The sequence below is a fragment of the Capricornis sumatraensis genome, chromosome 19, assembly GCF_032405125.1.
Source record: "Capricornis sumatraensis isolate serow.1 chromosome 19, serow.2, whole genome shotgun sequence".
Taxonomy (NCBI): Eukaryota; Metazoa; Chordata; class Mammalia; order Artiodactyla; family Bovidae; genus Capricornis; species Capricornis sumatraensis.
The window spans coordinates 67173696-67197628 of NC_091087.1; the positions used below are offsets into that span (position 1 = coordinate 67173696).

A 23933-nucleotide genomic window follows, 5' to 3' on the forward strand; every position below is an offset into this window, starting at 1 on the left:
TCCTGGCATGTGCGGAATTGTATGTTTCACTTGTGGATGCGTATGTTTGACATGTGGAATCGTTTGTTTAACTTGTTGCTGACTTGTCCATCTACCCATCGGCACTTAAGCCCCAGGAAGGCAGGGGGCTCGCTGTCCTGCTCACAGTGTCTCCATCCTCAGGACCCAGCATCCTGCCTGGCATACAGGAGACACTCAATCATGAACAAATGAGGAAGGGAAGAAAGAAAGAAAGGGAGAAAGAAAAAGAAGGGTTGGAAGGAATGACGGAAGAAAAGAGGGAGAAAGTCCTCAGGAGGGGCGGACAGATTCCAGGGACCTGGCCTCTGTTGACACAGACCCTCTGCTGGCCCCTTACCTCCAGAGACCTCTGCAGGGCCTGGTGGGCGGCGGAAAGCTGGTCCATTTTGTGCTGATGGTTAGGGTTCCCCTGGAAGAGGGGCCTCATGGCCTCCACCTGAGACCCCAGGTCCATCCCCTCCTCCTGCAGCCCCTGCAGGAAAGGAAGGAATGAGTGGAACATCCTTTCTCCTTCTCATGGACGCTGTTCAGGGTGGGGACCCTGAATGCAAAGACCAGGAGGGTTCAGGGATGGCGGGACTCCCCAACTCCATCAGCCACACCATACGGCTGTCTGATGGGTCCACTCTTAGGAATGGTGAGAATTTTTTAAATGAGATGAAAATATTCTGCGACACCATGAAAATAAACTGCTAAAGACCAGAAGGTGTCGCTGGGGGACAGACTCATGTCTGGACTCCTCCTTGACGACCACCTCTTCTTATGGAGAATCGCATCTTAGCTTTAGTTTTAAATCCCCCAAATGCATCATTTTTAATACCTTCCAAAGAACACTCCCAGTTATGTATGAGCTGTGCCTGGATTTTAAAAAGGTAACTGTTGTTTCATGGGCATTTTAAAAACCAGCAAGCTCCTCACCCAGCCAACAGTGATTCAAGATCAGCCTACCTACAGTCCATGTGTTTTAAAATATTTATTCTTAATCCTCAAATCACTTATTTAACTGAAGGCCTCTGGCCTCATTAGGAACACTTAGCAAAGCAACTTTAGAAGCAAATATTCATGTTAGACTTTAGGACCACACAGTAAGCAAAAAAACTTATTTTGTTGGGCTCAAGTATCAGCCATTTGGAGGTGCTAAAGGCTAGGAACCATCAGGCATACCAGCCGAAACTCAGCTGAGAGGAAACGTCAGATCTCAGGGGCCAGGGAGGGATCACAATCTCTGGCTTGGGCTGACTGCCGCTTGACTGGCCACTATTACTGCAAGGAGGCTGCTTCCGGCACAGGGGAACATCTGAGTGGAGGTGACTCGGGCCAGACAGACCTCTTACCTGCAACCTCAGAAGCTGGGCCTGTTTCTCAGGAAGGTCCCGCCAAAGCCCATTCTCAGCTTGGACCCGGATTTGGAGGTCTGAGAGCTTTTTCTGCAGAGGTTCGAAAGTCGCCCCAAAATCTTTGTGCTGAGCAAGTAAGCTCTGTGGAGACACAACAGGCAGCACACAACTCAGCCTTCCACTCGGTCTCCCTGTGGCACAAGCTGACACTCACAGACGGGCTGCTTTTTCTCCAGTCTTCTCCTGTCCGGCTCCTACTCACTCAGGAACCACCCCCTCCAGGAAGCCTTCCTGGAATTCTTGAGGGGATCTGATGCCCCTCTCTGAGGATCATTGTGTCCTCACCTAACAATTGTTCTGCTTCTAGAATAGGTGCTGGCAAATTGCATCTCCTACCACATACCCCAAGTCCCACCAGAGGCCAGTGCTTGTAAATAACGTTGTATTGACATGCAGTCATGCCCATTCATTTACAGTTGATTTCTTGCTACACCAGCAGAGTTCAGAAGCTGCAACAGAGATCACAGGCCTTGCAGACCCTAAAATGTATGCTAAATGTCTGCCTCGTTGAATAACTCAGACCATGGGTGTGGGGCTTTTCGCAGGTGCCTGGCCTCTGGTCAGTGTCCTAGAGATATCGCTTTGCCACTATCATCATTCTCAGATGCTTAGCAAATAATCGTTACCTAAAAGGAGAAACTGTCCAATACTTTGGCCACCTGATGCAAAGAGCCGACTCACTGGAAAAAACCCTGATGCTGGGAAAGATTGAGGGCAGGAGGAGAAGGGGGTGACAGAGGATGAGATGGTTGGATGGCATCACTGACTCAATGGACGTCAGTTTGAGTAAGCTCTAGGTGTTGGTGAAGGACAGGGAAGCCTGGTGCGCTGCAGTCCATGGGGTTGCAAAGAGTCAGACACGACTGAGCAACTGAACAGCAATTAGAACAAAAATAGCTTCCGGCTCTCGCTGCTTTAAAGTTTACAAGTATTTTTCTCTGCATCTGCTCATCTAACTGCCTCCCAGCTCTCTGCAGAAGACTGATTTGATGAGTATAGAATGGAATTTGGGGGCAGAGGCAGGAGGCAGACAAATGAGAAGGATCCCACCATAATCCTACCCAGATGATATAGATGAGGGCTCTGAGGTTGTGTGGAACAAAGGACATGCCCAGGGCCACACGGTGGCGAGTGGCAGGGCTGGGGTCAGGATACAGGGCTGTGGCTGCAGGGAGGCTGAGCTGAGGGCCTAGATGGGGCTCACCTGCAGTTTGCTCTTCCTCTGCAGAAGGCGGTTGTGCAGCAAGTCTCTGTCCCTCACGGAAGTCGCCACCTGCTCCAGCAGGGCCGTGGCTCTCTCCTGGCCGAAGATGCTGCCCAGCAGGTCTTTCTTCAGCTGCAGCATTGTCAGCTGCTCCTTCAGGCAGGAGCTCTCCATCAGGGCCGCCTGGGGGAGACAAGGCTTCCGTGAACAGGAGAGCAGCATGAAGCTGGGGCAGGAACACACCTGGTCCGGCTGCACCTGCCTGGGAGGCTGGGCCTCTGTGCTGGTGGCCGAGGGAGAGGTGAATGCAAGGAGAAACAGGCAGGCGGGAAGGTGGTGGGAGGCCCTGAATGTCAGGGTCAGTCTGATTCCCTTCTCACCCCCCACTTCCATCTTGTTACCAAATCCCGAGCAAGAAGGCTGCCTCCTATGAGTGTCAGAAATCTGTCTCCGCTCCGTTGGCTCGCACTGACCGTGGTGCACTCTCAGCCTTGCTCACCTGGACCCCTGCAGCTCCTGACCATCTGCTGCCTCTCAGTTGCCCCTCAGATCGACTCTGCACATTGCAGCCAAACCCAAAGTGAACCAGTCTGATCCTCTACTCAATGATTCTCCATCACCGACAGCAGAGGGCCATCCCCAAGCTGGCGTGTGGGACATTTTGAATACCAGACCACCTCACCTGTCTCCAGAGAAACCTGAATGTGGGTCAAGAAGCAACAGTCAGAACCTTACACAGAACAAACGACTGGTTCAAAACTGGGAAAGGAGTATGTCAAAGCTGTAGATCGTCACTCTATTTGTTTAACTTATATGCAGAGTACATCATGCGAAATCCTGGGCTGGATGAATCACAAGCTAGAATCAAGATTTTCAGGAGAAATGTCAACCACCTCAGATATGCAGATGATACCGTTCTAATGGCAGAAAGTGAGGACAAACTAAAGCGCTTCTTGATGAGAGTGAAAACTCTGACTTAAAACTCAACGTTCAAAACACTAAAATGGCATCTGGCCCCATCACTTCATGGCAAATAGAAGGGGGAAAAGTGGAACCAGTGATGGATTTTCTCTTGGGCTCCAAAATCACGGTGGATGGTGACTGCAACCATGAACTTAAAAGACATTTCCTCCTTAGAAGAAAAGCTATTACAAACCCGGACAGCATATTAAAAAGCAGGGACATCACTTTGCCGACAGAAGTCCATATAATCAAAGCTATGGTTTTTCCAGGAGTCATGTATGGATGCGAGAGCTGGACCATAAAGAAGGCTGAGTGCCAAAGAATTGCTGCTGTCAAACTGTGGTGTTAGAGAAGACTCTTGAGAGTCCCTCAAACAGCAAGGAGATCAAACCAGTCAGTCCTAAAGGAAATCAACCCTGATTATTCATTGGAAGAACTGACGCTGAAGTTGAAGCCCCAATACTTTAGCCACCTGATGTGAAGAGCTGACTCATTGGAAAAGACCCTGATGCTGAGAAAGATTGAAGGCAGGAGCAGAAGAGAGTGACAGAGGAGGAGAAGGTTGGATGGCATCACTGAGACAATAGACATGAGTTTGAGCAAACTCTAGGAGATAGTGAAGGACAGGGAAGCCTGGCGTGCTGGAGTCCATGGGGTTGCAAAGAGTCCAACACAATTTAGCAACTGAACAACCACAAAAGGGCCTAGGGGAGCATGATCAGAGGGAATTCAGGAAGTCCTCCCAGAGGAGGTGGCATCTCAGTGGGGTCGTGATGCACAGGAGCTCATGGGGCAGAGAGAGGACCAACAGGGAACCCTGCAGCCTCGTGTAATGGGCAGCCAGCTCCCATACAGATAGCCTGAACTCTGCACAGCCCAGGCCCCACTTCCTCCAAGAAGCCTGCCCTGGTCACATTCCCACCTGACACTCACTCTTCCTGCCCCAAAGCCCTTTGCCCGACTTCAGGGTCCTATTGATCAACCAGCTCTTGGAGGTAAATATGTCTTGCTTCTCTCACCAAGGGCTCAGGAGTCTGGAGGTCAGGGGTTTTGTTTTCAGCTGGCCAGAGTCCTTCCACTTGATATCTGATGATGTTACAGAGACAATGAGCTGGGCATGGGGCTGGGAGAGGAAGTAAGACTGCAGCCCAGGTAGGTGACCTGCTGATGACGTGCATAGTTGGTGATTAGCCACACAGAGGCCAAGCCTCTTGAGGTAGGGGGCCACCTTCATTCCCTTTTTGCCAGACTCAGATGCAGTATCACAAGGGTGAAGAATTCAGGCTGGGGAGTTGCAATCATGAGTTTGGATGGCACACAGACTGGGAGTAGAGAAGGAAATGGCCACCCACTCCAGTATTCTGGCCTAGGAAATCCCATGGACAGAGAAGCCTGGTGGGCTACAGTCCCTGGGATCCCAAGAGTGGGACACGACTTAGTGACTAAACCACCACCACCACCACCACTGACTGGGAGAACCTGGGTAATTCCAAGCCTCAGTTTCCTCATCGGTAAATGACCAATAGGCATATCCCAGCTCGTGGGGCTGTCACGAGGCTTAAATGCCTAAAAAGCATTTAACACAGTGCAGGACCCTCACTGAACTCACAAGAAAAGATAGATCTTCTCAGCCATTATTATTTGACCAGCTGTTCTGGGTTGAATTGTGACCTTCAAAAGAGAAATGGTGGGGGGAAAAAAGGTTTGGTCAAGTCTCAACTCCACTACCTTAGAATGCAACCTTCTTTGGAGAGAGGTGCTTTACAGAGGCAATCAAGTTAAAATGAGGTCATTGATTGGTGCCCTTACAGAAAGGGAAGATTTAGACCCAGATGCATGCACAGACTGAGAAGGCAATGGCACCCCACTCCAGTCCTCTTGCCTGGAAAAACCCATGGACGGAGGAGCCTGGAAGGCTGCAGTCCATGGGGTCGCTGAGGGTCAGACCCAACTGAGCGACTTCGCTTTCACTTTTCACTTTCATGCATTGGAGAAGGAAATGGCAACCCACTCCAGTGTTCTTGCCTGGAGAATCCCAGGGACGGGGGAGCCTGGTGGGCTGCCGTCCATGGGGTCGCACAGAGTCGGACACGACTGAAGTGACTTAGCCGCAGCAGCATGCACAGAGGGAAGAGGTGGTTGAGATCTTTAGGGGGAGGATGGTGCATGATGACAGGCGGAGATCAGAGTGGTGGACCCACAAAGCAGTGAATGCCAGCAACCGGCAGGGAACATCAGAAGCCAGAAGAGGCAAGGGAGGAGTCTCCCCCAGAACCACTGGAGACAGCAAGATCCTCTTGATACGTCACCTTCGGACTTCCAGCTTTCAGAACTTTAAGAGAATGAAGTTCTGCTGTTTTCTTTTTTATATAAAAGCACCACTTTTTGGTGCTTTGTTACAGCAACCCTAGAGAACTAACACACCAGCCACGCCCAGGTTTTGGCTGGAGATGTGCTGATCCACAGGGCTTCCCTGGTGGCTCAGACGGAAGAGAACATGCCTGCAAGGCAGGAGACCTGGGTTCCATCCCTGAATCAGGAAGATCCCCTAGAGAAGGGAATGGCTACCCACTCCAGTATTCTTGCCTGGAGAATTCCATGGACAGAGGAGTTGGGAGGGCTACAGTCCACGGGGTCGCAAAGAGTCAGACACGATGGAGCAACTAACACTTTCACTTTCAATCCACAAGCCGCTCTGAGGCTAGATGCAGAAGCTGAGTCGAGAAAAGAGAGGGCTGGGACTTCCCCAGCAGTCCAGTGGTTGAGACTCTACACTCCCAATGCCGGGGGTATGGGCTCAGTTCCTGGCTGGGGAACTAGGATCCCACATGCCGCATGGTGTGGCCAAAAAAGAGAGGGCTGGCAGCTTGAGCCCTGACCTGTGAAATCCCTTCTGCCCAGGCGGGCCAGTGGGAGTGATGCAAGACACACTCCCAACCAGCAAACAGACTCCAAAGGTGAATAAGCCAAAGTCCTGGCCCCACGTGTTCCAACCCACTGCTCAGTGAAAGTCCTGCCCTGGGAGTCCTGGGTCCCACTCTAGAGCGACAGGACCTCCCTCCTGCCTCAAGAAGGTCCCCGTTTGCTTTCTGCCCCAGTGGGAAGGACAGGAGGCAATATCCTGATACAGCAGGGAAAGTTGGACAGGCCTGGGTCAAAGCCAGCCCTGTCACTCAACGGTTGTGTTAACCTCAAGCAAGTGGCTCCTCAACAGTCAAACGATAAGAATCATTCTGCTTGTTCCACAAAGCTGTTTCCAGAAGCCAAAGTGAAAACAGGGCTGAGAATGTTAGCCAAGACTCTATAACCCACAGTTCTGGCCCCAGCTCTGCCTCTCTTGAGCAGCCAGACCTTGAACATGCTCTCTCACTTCTCCCTGGCCCGGATCCCTCGTCAGTAAAATGAGGAGAATGCTAGCAATGGAAGTAAAACTCAGTGTCCATACACATTCAAGGCACATTCATTATGACAATGAAAATTGCAAACAACCTCAACAATCGAATTGTGGCTACTTAAAAAAATAAATAAAAGGGCGTGCCCCCAAATGGAATAGTCTGCATCCATTTAAAGTGATTTACTGAACCATGCTGTTGAACCATTTTAAAGGATGCTGAGAAAAAGCTCAGATGTGTCAACTGAAAGTACGAGGACACACAGCCATGTATCATGAGCCCAGTACACCAGTCAGGATGCACACGGGCAGTGCCGGCAGCCACCTCAGGACCTGGAGGCAGATGCAGTTTGGAGCTGCAAAGAGCCTGGGTTCTGGAAGATACCACTGAGCTATCAAGCCAGCTCTGGAACCACCAGAAAGTCAGTTTTCTACCACTTGTCACACGCATCCCAGTGGGTACACATTAAAGGTAATGGCCTGACATCCTCAGACTTCCAGCAGAGGACTGTCTGCAGCAGGGTCGGGAAGAGAACCAGCGTGGGCGGATCACGGCAGAGTCCTGGGGCCACACCAAGCACCAGGCTTCGCCTTCTCTCCAAGAACTGAGGGTGACTTTTATCCCTGATAATTACAAGTGTGCACTTGGGACTCGCCAGGCTGCTGCAGTGAGCTCTACCCAGACACCCGGAGGACCGAGAGATACGTCTTTCCCTGCGGGGATGGCTGAAATGCCACATTTGGCTGGTGGTCTCCCCCAGGGGCACCCACCATCCCTCCCGACAGAACCAGGCTTACCTCGATCTGCGGCAGGAAGGTGTGGATGGAGGGCGGGTCTGGCAGGCTGGCGGTGACATCCAGGAGTCTCTGGGCCAGCTCCCTCCACAGCTGCAGGTCCTGGAGGTGCCGCTGGAAACGCTGCCACAGCTCTGTGGCTGTGGCATTGCGCAGCCTGCTGCTCTTGGCCTTCATTCTGTGAGCACAGGAGAGAGGGCACAGAGAGAGGAGAGAGTGGGTCAGCCCAGGGGCCAGGCCTCCCCCCGGACCCCCAGAGCACCTCGCGTGTGCTGCCCCTGGGGCAAGCTCTTCCCTATTCCATAGGCTGCCGGGCTGTCCAGGGGATCCTGAGGCCTAGGCTTTCCGGATACAAGTGCTCTGGAGGTAAGCCAGTCCTCCAACAGATGTGCAGCCCAGCTTCCAGACCAGGGAAAGAAACAAGCCTCGAAGAGGAATTGTGGAGACCTCAGACTTAGGCGGCCTGCCCCCGGCAACTCACAAAAGCAACAAAATCCCTTCTTGAGTAAGATGCCATTACACTAGGCCCAAATAATTCCTACAGATAATTTTTCAAATATAATGCCCATGTAGCACAGGGAACTATATTCAATAACGTATAATAGTCTACAATGAAAAGAATCTGAAAAAGAATAGATATATATTGTATGTATAACTGAATCACTTTGCTGTACACCTGAAACTAACAAAATACTATAAATCAGCTACACGTGACATGCCATGCTAAGCCGCTTCAGTCGTGTCTGACTCTTTGCAACCATATGGACTACACCGTGCCAGGCTCCTCTGTCCATGGGAGTCTCCAGGCAAGAAAACTGAAGTGGGTTGCAGTACCCTCCTCCAGGGGATCTTTCTGATCCAGGGGTCAAACCTGTATCTCCTGCACTGCAGCTGGATTCTTTCCCACTAGCATCACCTGGAAAGCCCATATGTATATACACATGTATATATATAATGTACATAGACTGTCTAGCACTCAGTCATAGATAACCAGCACCCGCCGCCTCAACAAGAGCAGCGAAGGAGACCTCAGCCACCCTGTCCCACTGCCCACTAGCACCCTGGGGGAACCAGGTCGCTGCTCCGAATATACAGAAGGGTGGCCTGCTAACACTGTGGGGTGAGAGACACCCAGCAAGGGGGGAGCTCCCTGAGTTCCTCCTCGGGGAACCTCCTGTATCAGACAAGGGAATGAGAGATGCTACAGAGACGGGGGTGCTTCTCAGGTGGCTCAGTATTCCTGTCTGGGAAATCCCATGGACAGAGGAGCCTGGCAGGCTATAGTCCATGGGGTCACAAAGAACTGGACACGACTGACCGACTGAAACAACAGCAACAGAGATGGGAACGGTTGGGCTGTGTTCCAAACCCCTCTGAGCCTCACACAGTAAAAACAGGCACCGATTCCAAATTTAAACTGTGCCCATTTCCACACGGGTTGGATATTTGATCCGCTGGTCTTTGCTGAGCTAAGAGCCTTGAGCTCCAACTGTGCCCAAGCCCATGGGCTGACGGGAGGTAGAAGCTGGCCTGAAGTCAGGCCCAGGTGCTTCCATCAGTACCACCAGCAGGTGGGGGCATGATGCTGGCCTAGTGGAAAGCCCTCCCCTTGGACCATTACACAGGAGACCCGTCTCTGGTGCAAAGTTGCATAAGGAGACTGAATGGAAATGAGTGAAAAGGCCACTTGGCACAGGAAAAAGCCAAGTTCAGGTCTCTTTCTGGAAGCAGAATGCAAAATATTACGGAAAGGGGTCAGTGCCTGAGCCCAGGGAGACCCTATAACAGCCAGTCATTGAGAGGAGCAAGAATTATTAGCTATCAGGTAGCGAGAGGGCACAAGCGGGCTGCAGCTGGTGCCAGATGGGCAGAGGCCCCTGAGCGTGGGGTCCAGGCCCTCCCTCGGCCCGCCTGGTACCTCTGGTACTCCTGGATGGCAGCAACCACGCTGTCTGAGAGTGGCTGCGGGTCCTGGGGGGAGATGATGAGCTCTTTCAGCTGGGCCTGCAGCCGGTCCACCCGCGGCTCCTCCGCGGCCAGAGCCGCTCGGGTCGCCTGCAGCAACAGATGACAGCGAGGGGGCGGGTGAGGTTCTGAGACAGCAGGGGGCTGAACGTGGGCCGTAGGGGCGGGCCAGCCTGGGGGAACACGGTCGCCCAGGGCAGTGACGGGGGCCCCGAGAGCTCAGCCCCTGCACCCCCTGCTCGCGCTCTGTGACCCCCAAATAACGTTGACTCCTGATGAGCTGGTTTTTCTCTTTCTCATCACCTACCTCACCGCATGGCCATGGACTGGCACCGAATTACACGGATAACTAACACCCAGGGAACCAGGACAATGCGCTCAGTGCCCTGGGGTCCCCTTCACTGAGTCTCGCCATGATCCTGGAGGGTAGTCCTCAGCATCTCCACTTTACACACAAGGAAACTCTGGCTAAGAGTTTTCTCACGGTTGCAGAGCTGGGAAACGGTGGACCTGATGTCGGAGCTGGCCCCCCTGACACGTCCCACCCGCACTGAGGGAAACATGATGCTTTGCGGGACTTCCCTGGTGGTCCAGTGGCTAAGATTCCACGCTCCCAAAGCAGGGGGGCCTGGGTGCAATCCTGGTCAGGGAGCTAGATGCCACATGCTGAAATTAAGATAGAAAAAGGTTCTGCATGCTGCAATGAAGACTCAAGATCCTGCCTGCCACAACTACAAATAATTAAAAAAAAAAAGACCAGGTCATTTGCGGATGCAGTTATTGTTGTCGGCAAGTCAACAGGATATTTCCACCCGGCAACCCCGAACCATGCCTCTCAACCGTTTGAGTGCATGCAGGCTAAGTTGCTTCAGTCATGTACAGCTCTTTGTGACCCTATGAACTGTAGCCCGCAGGCTCCCCTGTCCATGAGATTCTCCAGGCAAGAACACTGGAGTGGGTTGTCATTTCCTCCTTCAGGGGATCTTCCTGACCCAGGGGTTGAACCCACATCTCTCTGTCTCTCCAGCACTGGCAGACAGGTTCTTTACCACTTAGCGCCACCTGGGAGGCCCCGATCGCATTGAGATACAGCCTTTTCCTGCAGTCCCAGGAAGTGATGAGTTTCACCTTGACCCTTGCAGGGTCCACACTCAGCAGGAGGCAGGGTGGGGAAGTAGAAAGCAAATGGGCTCTGGCAGGACCCCAGCTGGCCTGAGAACCCACTTCCCGGCTGCCTTGGTAACAGGGAGCCACCTGATTTGTCAGGCGCCGAGTATGGAGCAGGAATGCTTCTTACAACATAAGCGCTAGCTTAAGAAGATAAGTCCTCTACTAAGTCCTGAAACTCCCTCTCACTGATTTCCTGTTAGTCATATCTTGGTCATAACTGACACCTGAATCGGGAGGGACAGACAGCGCCTGCAAGAATGTGTTCAGCCTCCTGCTTTGGGAAAGGCCTCCTGAATCGTAGCCGGGCACGGGGCTTCCCTGGTGGCTCAGCTGGTAAAGAATCCGCCTGCAATGTGGAAGACCTTTGATCCCTGGGTTGGGAAGATCCTTTGGAGGAGGGAACAGCTACCCACTCCAATATTCTGGCCTGGAGAATTCCATGGACAGAGGAACCTGGCAGGCTATAGTCCATGAGGTCACAGTCAGACACGACTGAGTGACTTGCACAGGCAGGTGACTATAAGGACAGGCAAGTGTTGCCGGGGCTTTCCAGAACTTACTCTCCCCCCAACCTGCCGAGTTTGCACCCTTTGACCTTGTCGCTCACTTAGAGCTCCTAGTAAAAGCTGTACACTCCCTGAGTGCTGATTCTCTGCTGTTCTGAGCACTTTTGGTCTTCACACATTCATGAGGAATGTGGGAGGCAGATCCTGTTATCACGTCCACATCACGTTTAACTGAGATTAAAGCAATTTTCCCAAGGTCAGCGTGTTGGCAAGGAGAGGAGCCAAGATTTGCACCCGGACAGTCTGACCCACAAGTCCCCGCCCTTCACCGCTGCACCACCCCACCCCTGCCCTGTGCCGAGGAGGACAATCCCACAGAGGAGGCAATTCCCACCATAGCACCAAGTTGACCCTTGAGGTGAATCTGGTCTCCTGCAAGGCTGACTGATGCTGCAGTGTGTGTGTACTTTATTTCTATCTACGCACAAATATTTCTGCATATGAGCAACATTAGACGGGAGAGAAAAAAACAGAACAGTGAGGAGTGGAGGTAAGGCCCAAGGGCTTTTCTTTTAGGTATTTCTCCTAATGGAACTGACAACCTAGGCTGCTGGTGTAATAAGGAATGAAAGGAGTGGTGGCAATCCTTATTTGAAAAATTTCTCTGTCCTCAAGCCAAACCTCTCGCGAGTGTGCACGAGGGTGGGTGTACACAGAGGGAGGGTGCTCCAATTGGATGCCGTGTCTGGGTTGGAACCCACTCCACCCTCCCCAGGACAAGCATCGTCTGCTCGGCCTCTTCAAAGTTCCTCCTGTGTGCACACCTCATCTTCCCTATACTGAGAGCCTTCCCTTGATGTTACAGTCCCTGCTCTGTGCTCAGAAAGTGTCCCCCATATCCTACTATCAGGCACGGAAATGGCAAACTTGGAGCCAATACACCTCTTATTTACCCACCAATTTACCATGTCATCTTGGGAGTGTTGAGGGGGAAAAAAAATCTCTAGGTCTCAGTTTCCTCATCTGGAAAATGGGTATAAGCACTCAGTTTGCCTACTATACTCAGAACTTAGATGATCCAAAATCAAGAAAACCAGATCAAGTTTGCTTGAGACTTAGCAGGATCTTTCCACTACATGGAGGAGCTTCAAGTGGGGATGCCTTGAGGCACACACAGCACCTGGATAGTCCTGTGGCGTCGCCAAACTCCACTTACCGAGTAGAGTCTCCAGTGGGCCACCAGCTCATCCTCGGTCGCTGCCTTGGCTGTGGTCCCCAGGCCCTCCTCTGCCAGTCTTTGAAGGTCCTTCCTGAATTCTGCCAGCTCGGCCTCCAGCTGCCCCCTCTGCTGCTCACAGGCTCCCTTAGACTTGACTAGGTCCCGCAACCTTCCCTCCTCCTCCTCCCAGAGCCCACGCAGCTTCTCCAGAACGTCCCGCATCTCCTCCAGGTCTCTGGTGATCTTCTCTGCACCCAGAGGAGAGGTGTTCTGGGTGACCCCCACGGCCTGCTCCTCCAGCCTCTTCAAGGACTCTTCACCCTTAGGAAAATCATCGGCAATACCCTAGAGCGGAGAGAGGATAGGGAAAAAAAAAATATGAGAGGAAAAGGAAACATTTGCTGCGTTTCCCAAGGCCCCTGGGAACATCATGCCAAGTGCTAATTCCTATTGCTGGGCTGGAGCCTGGGCACCTTTCCAAGGGCTGGACTGTCTGCCTTTATAACATTAAGGATGTAATTCCCTTCCCATGTCATTTACAAGCCATTTGATTAAGCCAAAGGGAAAGTCTCTGTTGGGTACTTCTCTGTTTTCAACACTCTCTGACATTTGTTAATCTTTCTATTTTATTTTAAATTTTTACGTATTTATTTTTGACTGCACCATGCAGCACGCAGGATCTTCGTTCACCGACCAGGGATGGAACCTATGCCTCCTGCATCGGAAGTGTGGAGTCTTTAATGAACAGACCTGCAGTGAAGACCCTAAGCTTCATTTTTAACAAAGACAGAGGCAGCCTCAGGCTTGGAGCCTTCAGCTGGCAGAAGTACAGACCTGAATAGAACCTAACGACCCCATCTGGCGTCATTACACATATTTGTATAGTTATCTACTAATTATGAATGAGAACTGGTATTTCATTCATAACAATGATACAATCTTTCATTTAAAATAAATGTTCATCAACTTTTAACTTTAAAAATATAAACGCTTTTATAAAACTTCCTAAATAAACACTTTTAAGTCTGGTTTACTTGAAAATACCTTCAAAATCTTTTTTTCACCTTTTATTGAAGTGTAATTTACATGGAGTAAAGTATAGGCAGTCTCTGACTTAAAATGGTTCAACTTAACGATTTTTTGACTTTACGATGGCATGAGAGTAATATGCATTCAGCAGAAATCTCACTTTGAATTTTGATCCTTTCCCATGCTAGTGATAAGTAGCACGATGCTCTCTCATGATGCTGGGCAGTGGCAATGAGTGTAAACCAATCTATTTTTCACTTTCACTATAGTATTCAATAAATTACTTGAGATATTCAACACGATCATAAAACAGGCTTTGTGTTAGAAGGTTTTGGGCAAATGGAAATGTTCTAAGCACACTTAAGGTAGGCTGGGCTAAGCTAGGATGCTTTGTAGGTTAGCTATATTAAATGTATTTTCAGCTTACAGTATTTTCAACCAATGATGGGCTCATCCAAACGCAGCCACACTGTAAATTGAGGAAATCTATTCAGCAGAGAAGGCAGTGGCACCCCACTCCAGTACTCTCGCCTGGAAATTCCCATGGACTGAGGAGCCTGGAAGGCTGCAGTCTGTGGGGTCGCTGAGGGTCGGACACAACTGAGCACCTTCACTTTCACTTTTCACTTTCATGCATTGGAGAAGGAAATGGCAACCCACTCCAGTGCTCTTGCCTGGAGAATCCCAGGGATGGGGGAGCCTGGTGGGCTGCCGTCTTTGGGATTGCACAGAGTCGGACATGACTGAAGTGACTTAGCAGCAGCAGCAACAGCATGCAGCTCCTGAGTGTTACTGTTCAAAGAGTTTTGAGAAATATACATGCCCATGAAGTTCATATTGTTATCAAAATACAGAGCATGTCTAACATGCCAGAATATTCTAGAATTTCATCTATTTGAAATCATAGAATAAGTTAATTTTTGAAACTGGCTTCTTTCACTCAGTATAATGTTTTTAGATTCTTCTATGTTGTCATGTATAACAGCACTTTATTCCTTTTTAGTGACAAATACGCCTTGTACGTGCTTCCCAGGTGGCAGAGCGGCAAAGAGCCTGCCTGCCATTGCAGGAGACATGTGAGACATGGGTTTGATGACTAGGCTGGGAGGATCCCCTGGAGCAGGAAATGGCAACCCACTCCAGTATTCTTGCCTGGAGAATCCCAGGGATGGGGGAGCCTGGTGGGCTGCTGTCTATGGGGTCGCACAGAGTCGGACACGACTGAAGCGACTTAGCAGCCGCAGCAGCAGAGCACATTTGAGGTCATGGAAGGCAGGCAGGCCAGAGTGGACCCAGCTTCTCCCCGCTGAATTTCCATGCCTACCCCAGGGCTCCTTACGCTCACATTCTGACATGTGAGGCCAGATAACGCTTTGCTGTAGGGGCTGTCCGGTGCACTGTGGGATGTTTAGCAGCACCTCTGGCCTCCATCCACCAGATGCCAGGGGCACTCCTGCCCCCAGCTGTGACAGCCAAAGACATCTCCATGGCCAGATGTCCCCATGTGAGACCATGCTGCCGTGGTCTTGGTGTCTAAACGTCCTGCTAGCTCAGAGATTTCCATAAAGCAGCTGAGGCCCCAGACACGTTCTACACCAGATCCCATGCTTATCCTCATTCGGGGCCTGTATGTGGGGATGGTTGTACCTCCTGGGTTCCCCGCCCTCCCGGCCCCATCCTAGTAAATAAACCCTAACAGAGACCCACCAGCCCTGAGCACCCCTCCCTCCTCCGGCGGAGACTCGCCGGGGTCACCTGCAGTGCCGAGAGACGGTCCTGGATGCTCAGCCGGCACTTCCGCCCCATGCAGCCATGTACCCGCTCCACCACCGCCTTCAGCCACAGCTGGAACTCGTCCACGCTCTCCTGGAAACGCTCATGCTCACGGGTCACCTGCTCCAGCAGGTCCACTCTGTCCTGTGGGAGAGGAGGAGAGGGTCACGAGAGTCCCCAGCCCAGCCTGTCCCTGGCCTCCCAGGCCTGACTCTGTGTGTGTGTGTGTGTGTGTGTGTGTAGAGCATGTGATGCAACTGACTCTCAACCCCTTCACTGGACACAAAGATCTCAGACACTCTTCTCTGCCTTATTAGCTACCAGCCAAGACACTCTTGGCTTTACAGACCACAGCATGTCAACGTTGGGTCTGTCAATCACACAGCTGGCTCTTTTCCTGCCACGTCCTCGGAAAGTGGCCGTGGCAACAACTACATGCCAAGAGCCGACTCATCGGAAAAGAGCCGACTCATCAGAAAAGACCCCGATGCTAGGAATGATTGACAGCAAGACGAGAAGGGGGGTAACAGAAGATGAGATGGTTGGATGGCATCACCGACTCAAGGGGCATGAATCTGAGCAAACTCTGGGAGACAGTAAATGACAGGGAAGCCTGGCGTGCTGCAGTCCATGGGGTCGCAAAGAGCTGGACACGACTGAGCAACTGAACAGCAACAACTACATATCACCACCATCCGAGCGCTTACCGAGGCGCCAGCGCTGCCCTAAGACCTCCGTGTACATGATCACCATGGCAAGTCCCAGACTCCAAAATCACTGCGCAGGCCCAGACGGTGGCAGACCCTTTCTTTCTGGCAGATGGTAGACACCCCGGGGTTGCCTGCCACACGGTTTCTATTGCAACTTTTCAACCATTTATGTGCTTGTTACTTTGTAGGACACAAGTAGCCACAGGCAAATCCATAAGGAAGGGTTGTATTCCAGTCAAATGAATCATGAACACTAACGTTTGAACTTCCTACCATTTTCACAATGTCATGAAATGTTCTGTCTCACCTCTCCCCCAATCATTGAAAAATATAAAAACTCTTTTTGGTTCACAGGTCATAAAAATATCAGGCATTAGCCTGGCTTGAGCCCACGTGCCATAGTTTGCTGACCTCAGCTCTCAGCCATGGGGCCAGGCCGAGTTCAGGAAGGTCCTGACCTCCTACAATGCTAAGTCAACAATTCTTAACTGGGAAGGGTAGATAGACACGTGGATTGGAATAACCTTCCTGGCTATCTGTATGTGCCTTCGCCTCCCATGGAGAAGGCTCCTCATCAAATCTAGAAATACTGATTCATTGAAACCTTTTTTAAAAATATGTTTTATTAAGATAGTCTCTAGCTATTTAAGCATGGCTGTGTGTATGCTCAGTCATACACGACTCTTTGCAGCCCCACGGACTGTAGCCCATCAGGCTCCTCTGCCCATGGAATTTTTCCAGGCAAGAACACTGGAGTGGGTAGCCATTTCCTACTCCAGGGGATCTTCCTAACTCAGGGATGGAGCCTGTCTTGCATCTCCAGCATTGGCAGGTGAGTTCCTTACCACTAGCACCACCTGGGAAGCCCCATTTAAACCTTTGCAACTACCATAGCAAGTGAGAAATAATATCCCCATTTCAGGGATGGGGAAATCGAGGTACAAGACCAAGTCTTTCAGTAAAGAGCTGAAAATTCTCCTATGGGAGTGAGGCTCAGAACTTCACCATCAGCGCCTGGCGGATGGGAAACATGGGGCTGCTTGAATTCTGAAAGTGGACCGAGGCACAGTGACAGGCTCCTTCATGTCTCCCTTGCTGGCTCCTCCTCCTCCCGGGGTTATTTGCATCCACCAGCATCCTTCACAGCTTCCTCCCTCCACGGGAAGATTAACTCATAAAACAAAGTGGGTCAAGAATACTACGCAGAGAATTACAGGCTGGGCCCCTGGTTTGACGCTGATGGTGATAAATGTTGTACCGAAGCCAACTGTCCAAGAAAAGTGCCGGCTGGTGGCTCTGCGTGTGTGAAGGACGAGGTGCTGGTGCTCGGGGAAATCCAGAGTAAACAAAAGCCTCTGTGATGGTGAGCAGGCACTCAGAGAGGAACGCGGCCGAGTAGGGCAGGCATCCAGCCGCGTTCCGTGCCAGGCAGAACAAGATCACAGAACACAATTCAGCCGCGGCCCAGCGGGCCACGTCGGAGGAATGTGCCTGACAAATGAGAGAGCGCTCCACCTCCTCTCATTAGACCCAACAATTAACCCATCTGTGTAGGCAGAGTCGTCAGGAATGTCAAAACCCAACCAATTAACAGGGGCAGCGGAATCATGCCTCTGCAAAGAGCTGCAGGAAGGGCCCTGATTCCTGGCCGAGATGCCAAACAAACACGGCCCCTGCCCCGGGAGGCAGGGAGGAGGCGGATGCTACTATTTGCCTGGCCCTCTGAAAACAGAATCACTGGATTGAAAACCACTAGCAAAGTAAACAAGCAGGCCCCGCCTCCTGGCAACCAGCCTGCTCTGTCCTTTCCTGACTTTCAGTTGCATTCGGCTGACTGTGCCATTGCTCATCCCCAGGCTCAGCCCTTTGTCTTGGTCAACAATCCGCCCCACGCCACAGGGTGGTCTCAAAGGCCCCAGTCCAGAGTGAGCCCTACCATGCTTCTGTGGTCCTGTCCCTACCAACACCAGAGGCCTTGCTAATTAACATATCAGAAGTCAAAACCGGATTTTTAGAGGCAAAGATAGTGGCCTGTTAACTAGCAGAATAAATGAGGGAAAGAACTCTCCTTGGTGAAAGTTGAGATGTTAATAGGACTTCCCTGGCGGTCGACATTCTAGGAATCAGCAAACTAAAATGGACTGGAATGGGCGAATTTAACTCAGATGACCATTATATCTACTACTGTGGGCAGGAATCCCTCAGAAGAAATGGAGTAGCCATCATGGTCAACAAAAGAGTCCAAAATGCAGTATTTGGATGCAATCTCAAAAATGACAGAATGATCTCTGTTCATCTCCAAGGCAAACCATTCAATATCCCGGTAATCCAAGTCTATGCCTCTTGAGAAATCTGTATACAGGTCAGGAAGCAATAGTTAGAACTGGACATGGAATAACAGACTGGTTCCAAATAGGAAAAGGAGTGTGTCAAGGCTGTATATTGTCATCCTGCTTATTTAACTTATATGCAGAGAACATCATGAGAAACGCTGGGCTGGATGAAGCACAAGCTGGAATCAAGATTGCCAGGAGAAATATCAATAACCTCAGATATGCAGATGACACCACCCTTATGGTAGAAAGTGAAGAGGAACTAAAGAGCCTCTTGATGAAAGTGAAAGAGGAGAGTGAAAAAGTTGGCTTAAAACTCAACATTCAAAAAACGAAGATCATGGCATCCGGTCCCATCACTTCATGGGAAATAGGAAAACAGTGGAAACAGTGTCAGACTTTATTTTGGGGGGCTCCAAAATCACTGCAGATGGTGACTGCAGCCATGAAATTAAAAGACGCTTACTCCTTAGAAGAAAAGTTATGATCAACCTAGATAGCATATTCAAAAGCAGAGACATTACTTTGCCAATTAAGGTCCGTCTGGTCAAGGCTATGGTTTTTCCTGTGGTCATGCATGGATGTGAGAGTTGGACTGTGAAGAAGGCTGAGCACCGAAGAATTGATTCTTTTGAACTGTGGTGTTGGAGAAGACTCTTGAGAGTCCCTTGGACTGCAAGGAGATCCAACCAGTCCATTCTGATGATCAGCCCTGAGATTTCTTTGGAAGGAATGATGCTAAGGCTGAAATTCCAGTACTTTGGCCACCTCATGTGAAGTGTTGACTCATTGGAAAAGACTCTGATGCTGGGAGGGGTTGGGGGCAGGAGGAGAAGGGGACGACAGAGGATGAGGTGGCTGGATGGCATCATGGACTCGCTGGACGCAAGTCTGAGTGAACTCCGGGAGATGGTGATGGACAGGGAGTCCTGGCGTGCTGTGATTCATGGGGTCGCAAAGAGTCAGACACGATTGAGCGACTGAACTGAACTGAACTGAACTGGTGGTCCAGTGGTTAAGAAACTGTCTGCCAATGCAGGGGACACGGGTTTGATCACTGGTCTGGGAAGATTCCAGACATGCAGCGGGGTAACTAAGCCCATGTGCCACAACTACTGAAGCCTGTGTGCCCCAGAGCCCATGCCTGGCAACAGGAGAAGCCCACGCACCTAGAGAAAGCCCATGAGCAGCAGTGAAGACCCAGGGTGGCCAGAAGAAAATAAATAAATGAAAGTAATACATACAGTATTTCCAGTGGACTAAGATGCTGCTTCCCCAAATTCATCTGTTGAAGCCCTAACCCTCAAAGTGATGATATCTGGAGAGGGGGCCTTTGGGAAGTAATCAGGATCAGAGGAAGTCATGAGGGTGGGGTCCTCACAACGGGATTAGTGCCTCTATAAGAATAGATATCAGAGGGCTTGCAGACACCTCCCTCTCCACTGTGTGAGGACACAGAGAGAAGGCAGATGTCTGCAAGTCAGGAAGAGACTCCTCAGTTCAGTTCAGTTCAGTCGCTCAGTCATGTCCGACTCTTTGCGACCCCATGAATCGCAGCACGCCAGGCCTCCCTGTTCATCACCAACTCCAGGAGTTCACTCAAACTCACGTCCATCGAGTCAGTGATGCCATCCAGCCATCTCATCCTCTGTCATCCCCTTCTCCTCCTGCCCCCAATCCCTCCCAGCATCAGAGTCTTTTCCAATGAGTCAACTCTTTGCATGAGGTGGCCAAAGTACTGGAGTTTCAGCTTCAGCATCGTTCCAAATCTGCTGACACCTTGAGTTCCACCCTCCCAGTCTCCAGAACTGTGAGAAAGAAATTCCTGCTTATAAAGCTGCCCTGTCTATGGTGTTCTTTTCTGTCTGGCCCAAGCAGGCTAAGACAATATCCCAGGGACCGTGCCCGCCCTGAGAATAGGCCTGGCCCTCTAGGGATCCCTGCACAGCTCTCGTCACCGGGGTAGGAGGATTTCAGTTGCCTCCTCAGAGTGGCTTTCTCATCTGCCTTGAACACAAGGCGAGGCTTTCATCAAATGTACAGAGAGCAGGAGACTAGGAGGCATCCGGGTCACCAAGAACCTCAGGGCTACTGGACATGCAATGTCCCCCACCCCGCATAGGATGGGGCCAGAGTGTTCTCCTTTTTTCTGGGGCTGGAAGGCCCGTTATGGGGTATGCCTAGGAGGCTGATGTCAGGGAATGTGGGAAGGCTACTCCCTATTTTACTAATGAAGAACCTTGTAAAGGTGTTGCAAAAATTTGCCCTTCTCTGTAGCTTCTGTCTTCTGAAGGTCACGGCACGATCTAAGAATCCAATGGAGACTATGGCTGTTCTCTCCAGCAAAGGGCACATTCACACGACAGCTTGACTATAACCTCAGAGGCTCTGCAGGGGCCGGCCCTGGCCCCTCCCCATCCAGCACCTTTCAACCTTCTGCAGCCTGCTCTGGGACAGACAAGAAACAGCTCCACGTCTGCCATCCCCATCCCGGCCCCCTTCCAAGAGCTACCTGGGTTTCCATGAGTTACAACAGAGCTCCCAAACTTCTGACATCCAGAAAGAGAAAATCAAGCATCTGTGAGTTTCAGCCAACAGCCCAAAAGTCCAAACCAAACTGCTTTCTTTCATGGGGTCCAATCATCCTGCCACGCCCCCTCCCAACCCCCAGTTTCCACATCAAGGTCAGAATTCATCAGCTCATCTGGCAACTCCAAGGGCTTCAGCCAGGGCGGCAGCTCTCCCTGCGCCACCTCAACCTCATCCTTAAAAGGCAGAGCCCCCACTCTCCTAGCCCAGGAGGCTGCCAGCTGGGCTCTGCGTCGGGAAAACCCTTAGGAGAAAACCTGCTCCCTCATCCAGGAACTCGAAACCTCCCGTGTACCACTGTTTCCGCTTTCTGAGCCTGACCCACAGGAGCCCCAGCTGCCCCCCTCCACTCTCCTCTGACGGGCACAGGCGCAGCAGCTCATCCAGGACCCGGGGCTCCACCAAAGGAGGAGCCCACGTAGGAAGTCGCCAGGACTTCTAGTTCTTTCTAAGGGCCAGTGGTATCCAACCCTTAAATTATTTAAAAAAAAATTTTTTATTAAAGTATAGTTGATTTACAATTTTGTGTTCATCTCTGCTCTACAGCAAAGTGATTCAGTTATACAGGCACATACATTCTCTTTCACGTTCTTTTCCATTACGGTTTATCACAGGATATTGAATATAGTTCCCTGTGTTATACAACAGGACCTTGCTGTTTATCTGTGGATTATTTTTTAAGTTAAAAAAAGGGGTCCCAGTCACACACACTTTCTCTATTTGCGACATAAGAAGACAGGGAGGATAAAGTGAGGTCAAAGACATGAAGGGACTTAGAAAAGGAAGTGGTCGCCAATAAGAGCTGTGATTTCTATGATTTGATTTTATTTTTTGGATCCGATGGAGGGAGAATCCCCTGGAGGGACGATGAGAACCTCTGAGGTGATCATTTTTCAGAATTGGTGCTCATGGGTGCCCCAAGTATGTCCCTTCCACACACACGTGCACACACACGTGCACACACACATACACAAAGCCACTTTCCGCTTCCCTGCATGAGTAGCTCTCTGTTGATTGACACAAGAACCTATTTCCTGTAAAGTCACAGCAAGGAGGCCACGCGCAGGCATCTCCCCTTGCTTGGGCCCACGGGGCAGTCCTGAAGAGAGAACTGCTGTTAAGCGGGCTCCAGTCACTTGGATGTGGAGAGGGAGGGCCAACTGGTAACATTTCCTAGAGACAAGCTCCACCCACCTGCCTGTCCTCCGAGCCTCCAAGCTGCAGGGGCGGGGTTCTCATTCATTGAGTGAATGGCTCCCAGCACCTGCTGTATGGCAGACACCATTGTTGTGGCTATTTTTTTTATCATAGCTACTGAGAGCAGATGTCATCCTTTATCCTGGGAAAATGATCTCCAGTCTTTAAAGAGCTCAGATGCACACTCATTCAGGGTGAGCGGCCCTGGGGCCACACAGCTGGGAAGCAGCAGAGGCTGCCTGGAACCCAGGTCCCTCCCCAAACATTCAGAGGCTAGCATCCTATTCCTGCTTACGGATTCCCAGATCTGGGCTTATTATAGAACCGTCTCCCATAACTTGAAGGACCCAGGAGACTTCCAGCTCCAGCAACACAGGAGACTAGAACCCTGAATACCCTTCTACCACAGCCAGCCAGAAATGCTGGATAAAATGTAGCAGGCATGTTTTAAATGCAGAACCACACACATATACACACCACACACGCCAAGGTAAGCAGTTTCCTATGGACCAGATGCAAAGGCGCTACAGAAAACAGGTTACTAAACTCACAAGTGTGTTTGACATCTCCTTGGTTGCTCAGGTTGTGGGAAGAGGTTAGACTCTGGCTCCCAGAGGGTGGAGACCACTGCACAAAGGCAGAACCCTCAAGGGGCTCCCCCTCTGTCAAAGGGTGAACTAGAGAAAGAGACCTTCCCACCAGCACAATTCAGGAAAGAAGCACATGTCTTTCAGCCTGGGCTCTGTCTAAGAAAACAAATGAAGAAACATTCGCCTTTCAGAGTATGCAGCCAGGAGCCTCTGCACCATTTTGGCTGGGGCTTCGAGTGCAGAGAGCCCACTTGATTTAGGAACCCCCAAGACAATTTAGTGACATGAAAACAGAAATCCTGAAGGTAAATTCCCACAGCACCCTGGCTGGAACAAACACAAGTTCTCTGAGTGCCAGGCCCAGCCACAGGGTTCTGCAGATAGGGTTCAAATAGGATGAGCTCACGGCTCAGAATTATGAAGCCCCCACAGAAACAATCCATGTTAGGAGACCAGACAGACAGAAGCATCAGGCCTGGAACTTCAGCCACCGGAGCAGCCTGATGACTGTAAAATATGCATGCTTAGAATGCCTACGGATAGCATCCTTATCTGGGTGAAGTGCAAAGTTTAAAGGAAAAAGGACAATGGAACAAAGAACAGACATAATACAAAACCAAACAGAATTTCTCGAAACAAAATTGAACATAATAACTCAATGGACGGTTTAAACCAAGGCAAGAATGAGGTGAGACCAGTCCAAGTTCGATGCATGAAACAGGGCACTTAAAGCCGGTTCGCTGGGATAACCCTGAGGGATGGGATGGGGAGGGAGGGGGATGGGGGGTTCAGAATGGGGGACACATGTACGTCCATGGCTGATTCATCTCAAAGCATGGCAAAAACCACTACAATATTGTAAAGTAATTTTCCTCCAATTAAAATTAAAACTAATTTTTTTAAAAAAAAGAATGAGATGAGAGATAGGGACAAAGAGTGAACAGAGGGATTGTGGGAAGGGCAAGAGAGAGCAAAGAGGAAGGACTGAAGTACAAGAGGAGAGAGGGAGGAAGAGGAGAGGAGAGTCAGGCGGAAGTGAAGCTCACGGTCCATCAGCCAGTCAGTCAACACCCACATACTA

The 23933-nt window shown here is 50.7% G+C and overlaps 1 protein-coding gene across 2 annotated transcripts in view; it reads right to left on the minus strand.

Annotated features, from left to right (window-relative positions):
• SYNE3 (spectrin repeat containing nuclear envelope family member 3) overlaps positions 1-23933 on the minus strand; it is a 59766-nt gene that overhangs the window by 26534 nt on the left and 9299 nt on the right. For both annotated transcript variants that reach the window (XM_068991408.1, XM_068991407.1), the window contains exons 4-10: positions 15416-15577; positions 12629-12976; positions 9690-9826; positions 7775-7949; positions 2623-2805; positions 1356-1499; positions 359-493 (exon numbers count right to left, since the gene is read on the minus strand). In XM_068991408.1, coding sequence (XP_068847509.1) covers positions 359-493; positions 1356-1499; positions 2623-2805; positions 7775-7949; positions 9690-9826; positions 12629-12976; positions 15416-15577 — 1284 coding nt within the window. The remainder of the gene's footprint in view (positions 1-358; positions 494-1355; positions 1500-2622; positions 2806-7774; positions 7950-9689; positions 9827-12628; positions 12977-15415; positions 15578-23933) is intronic.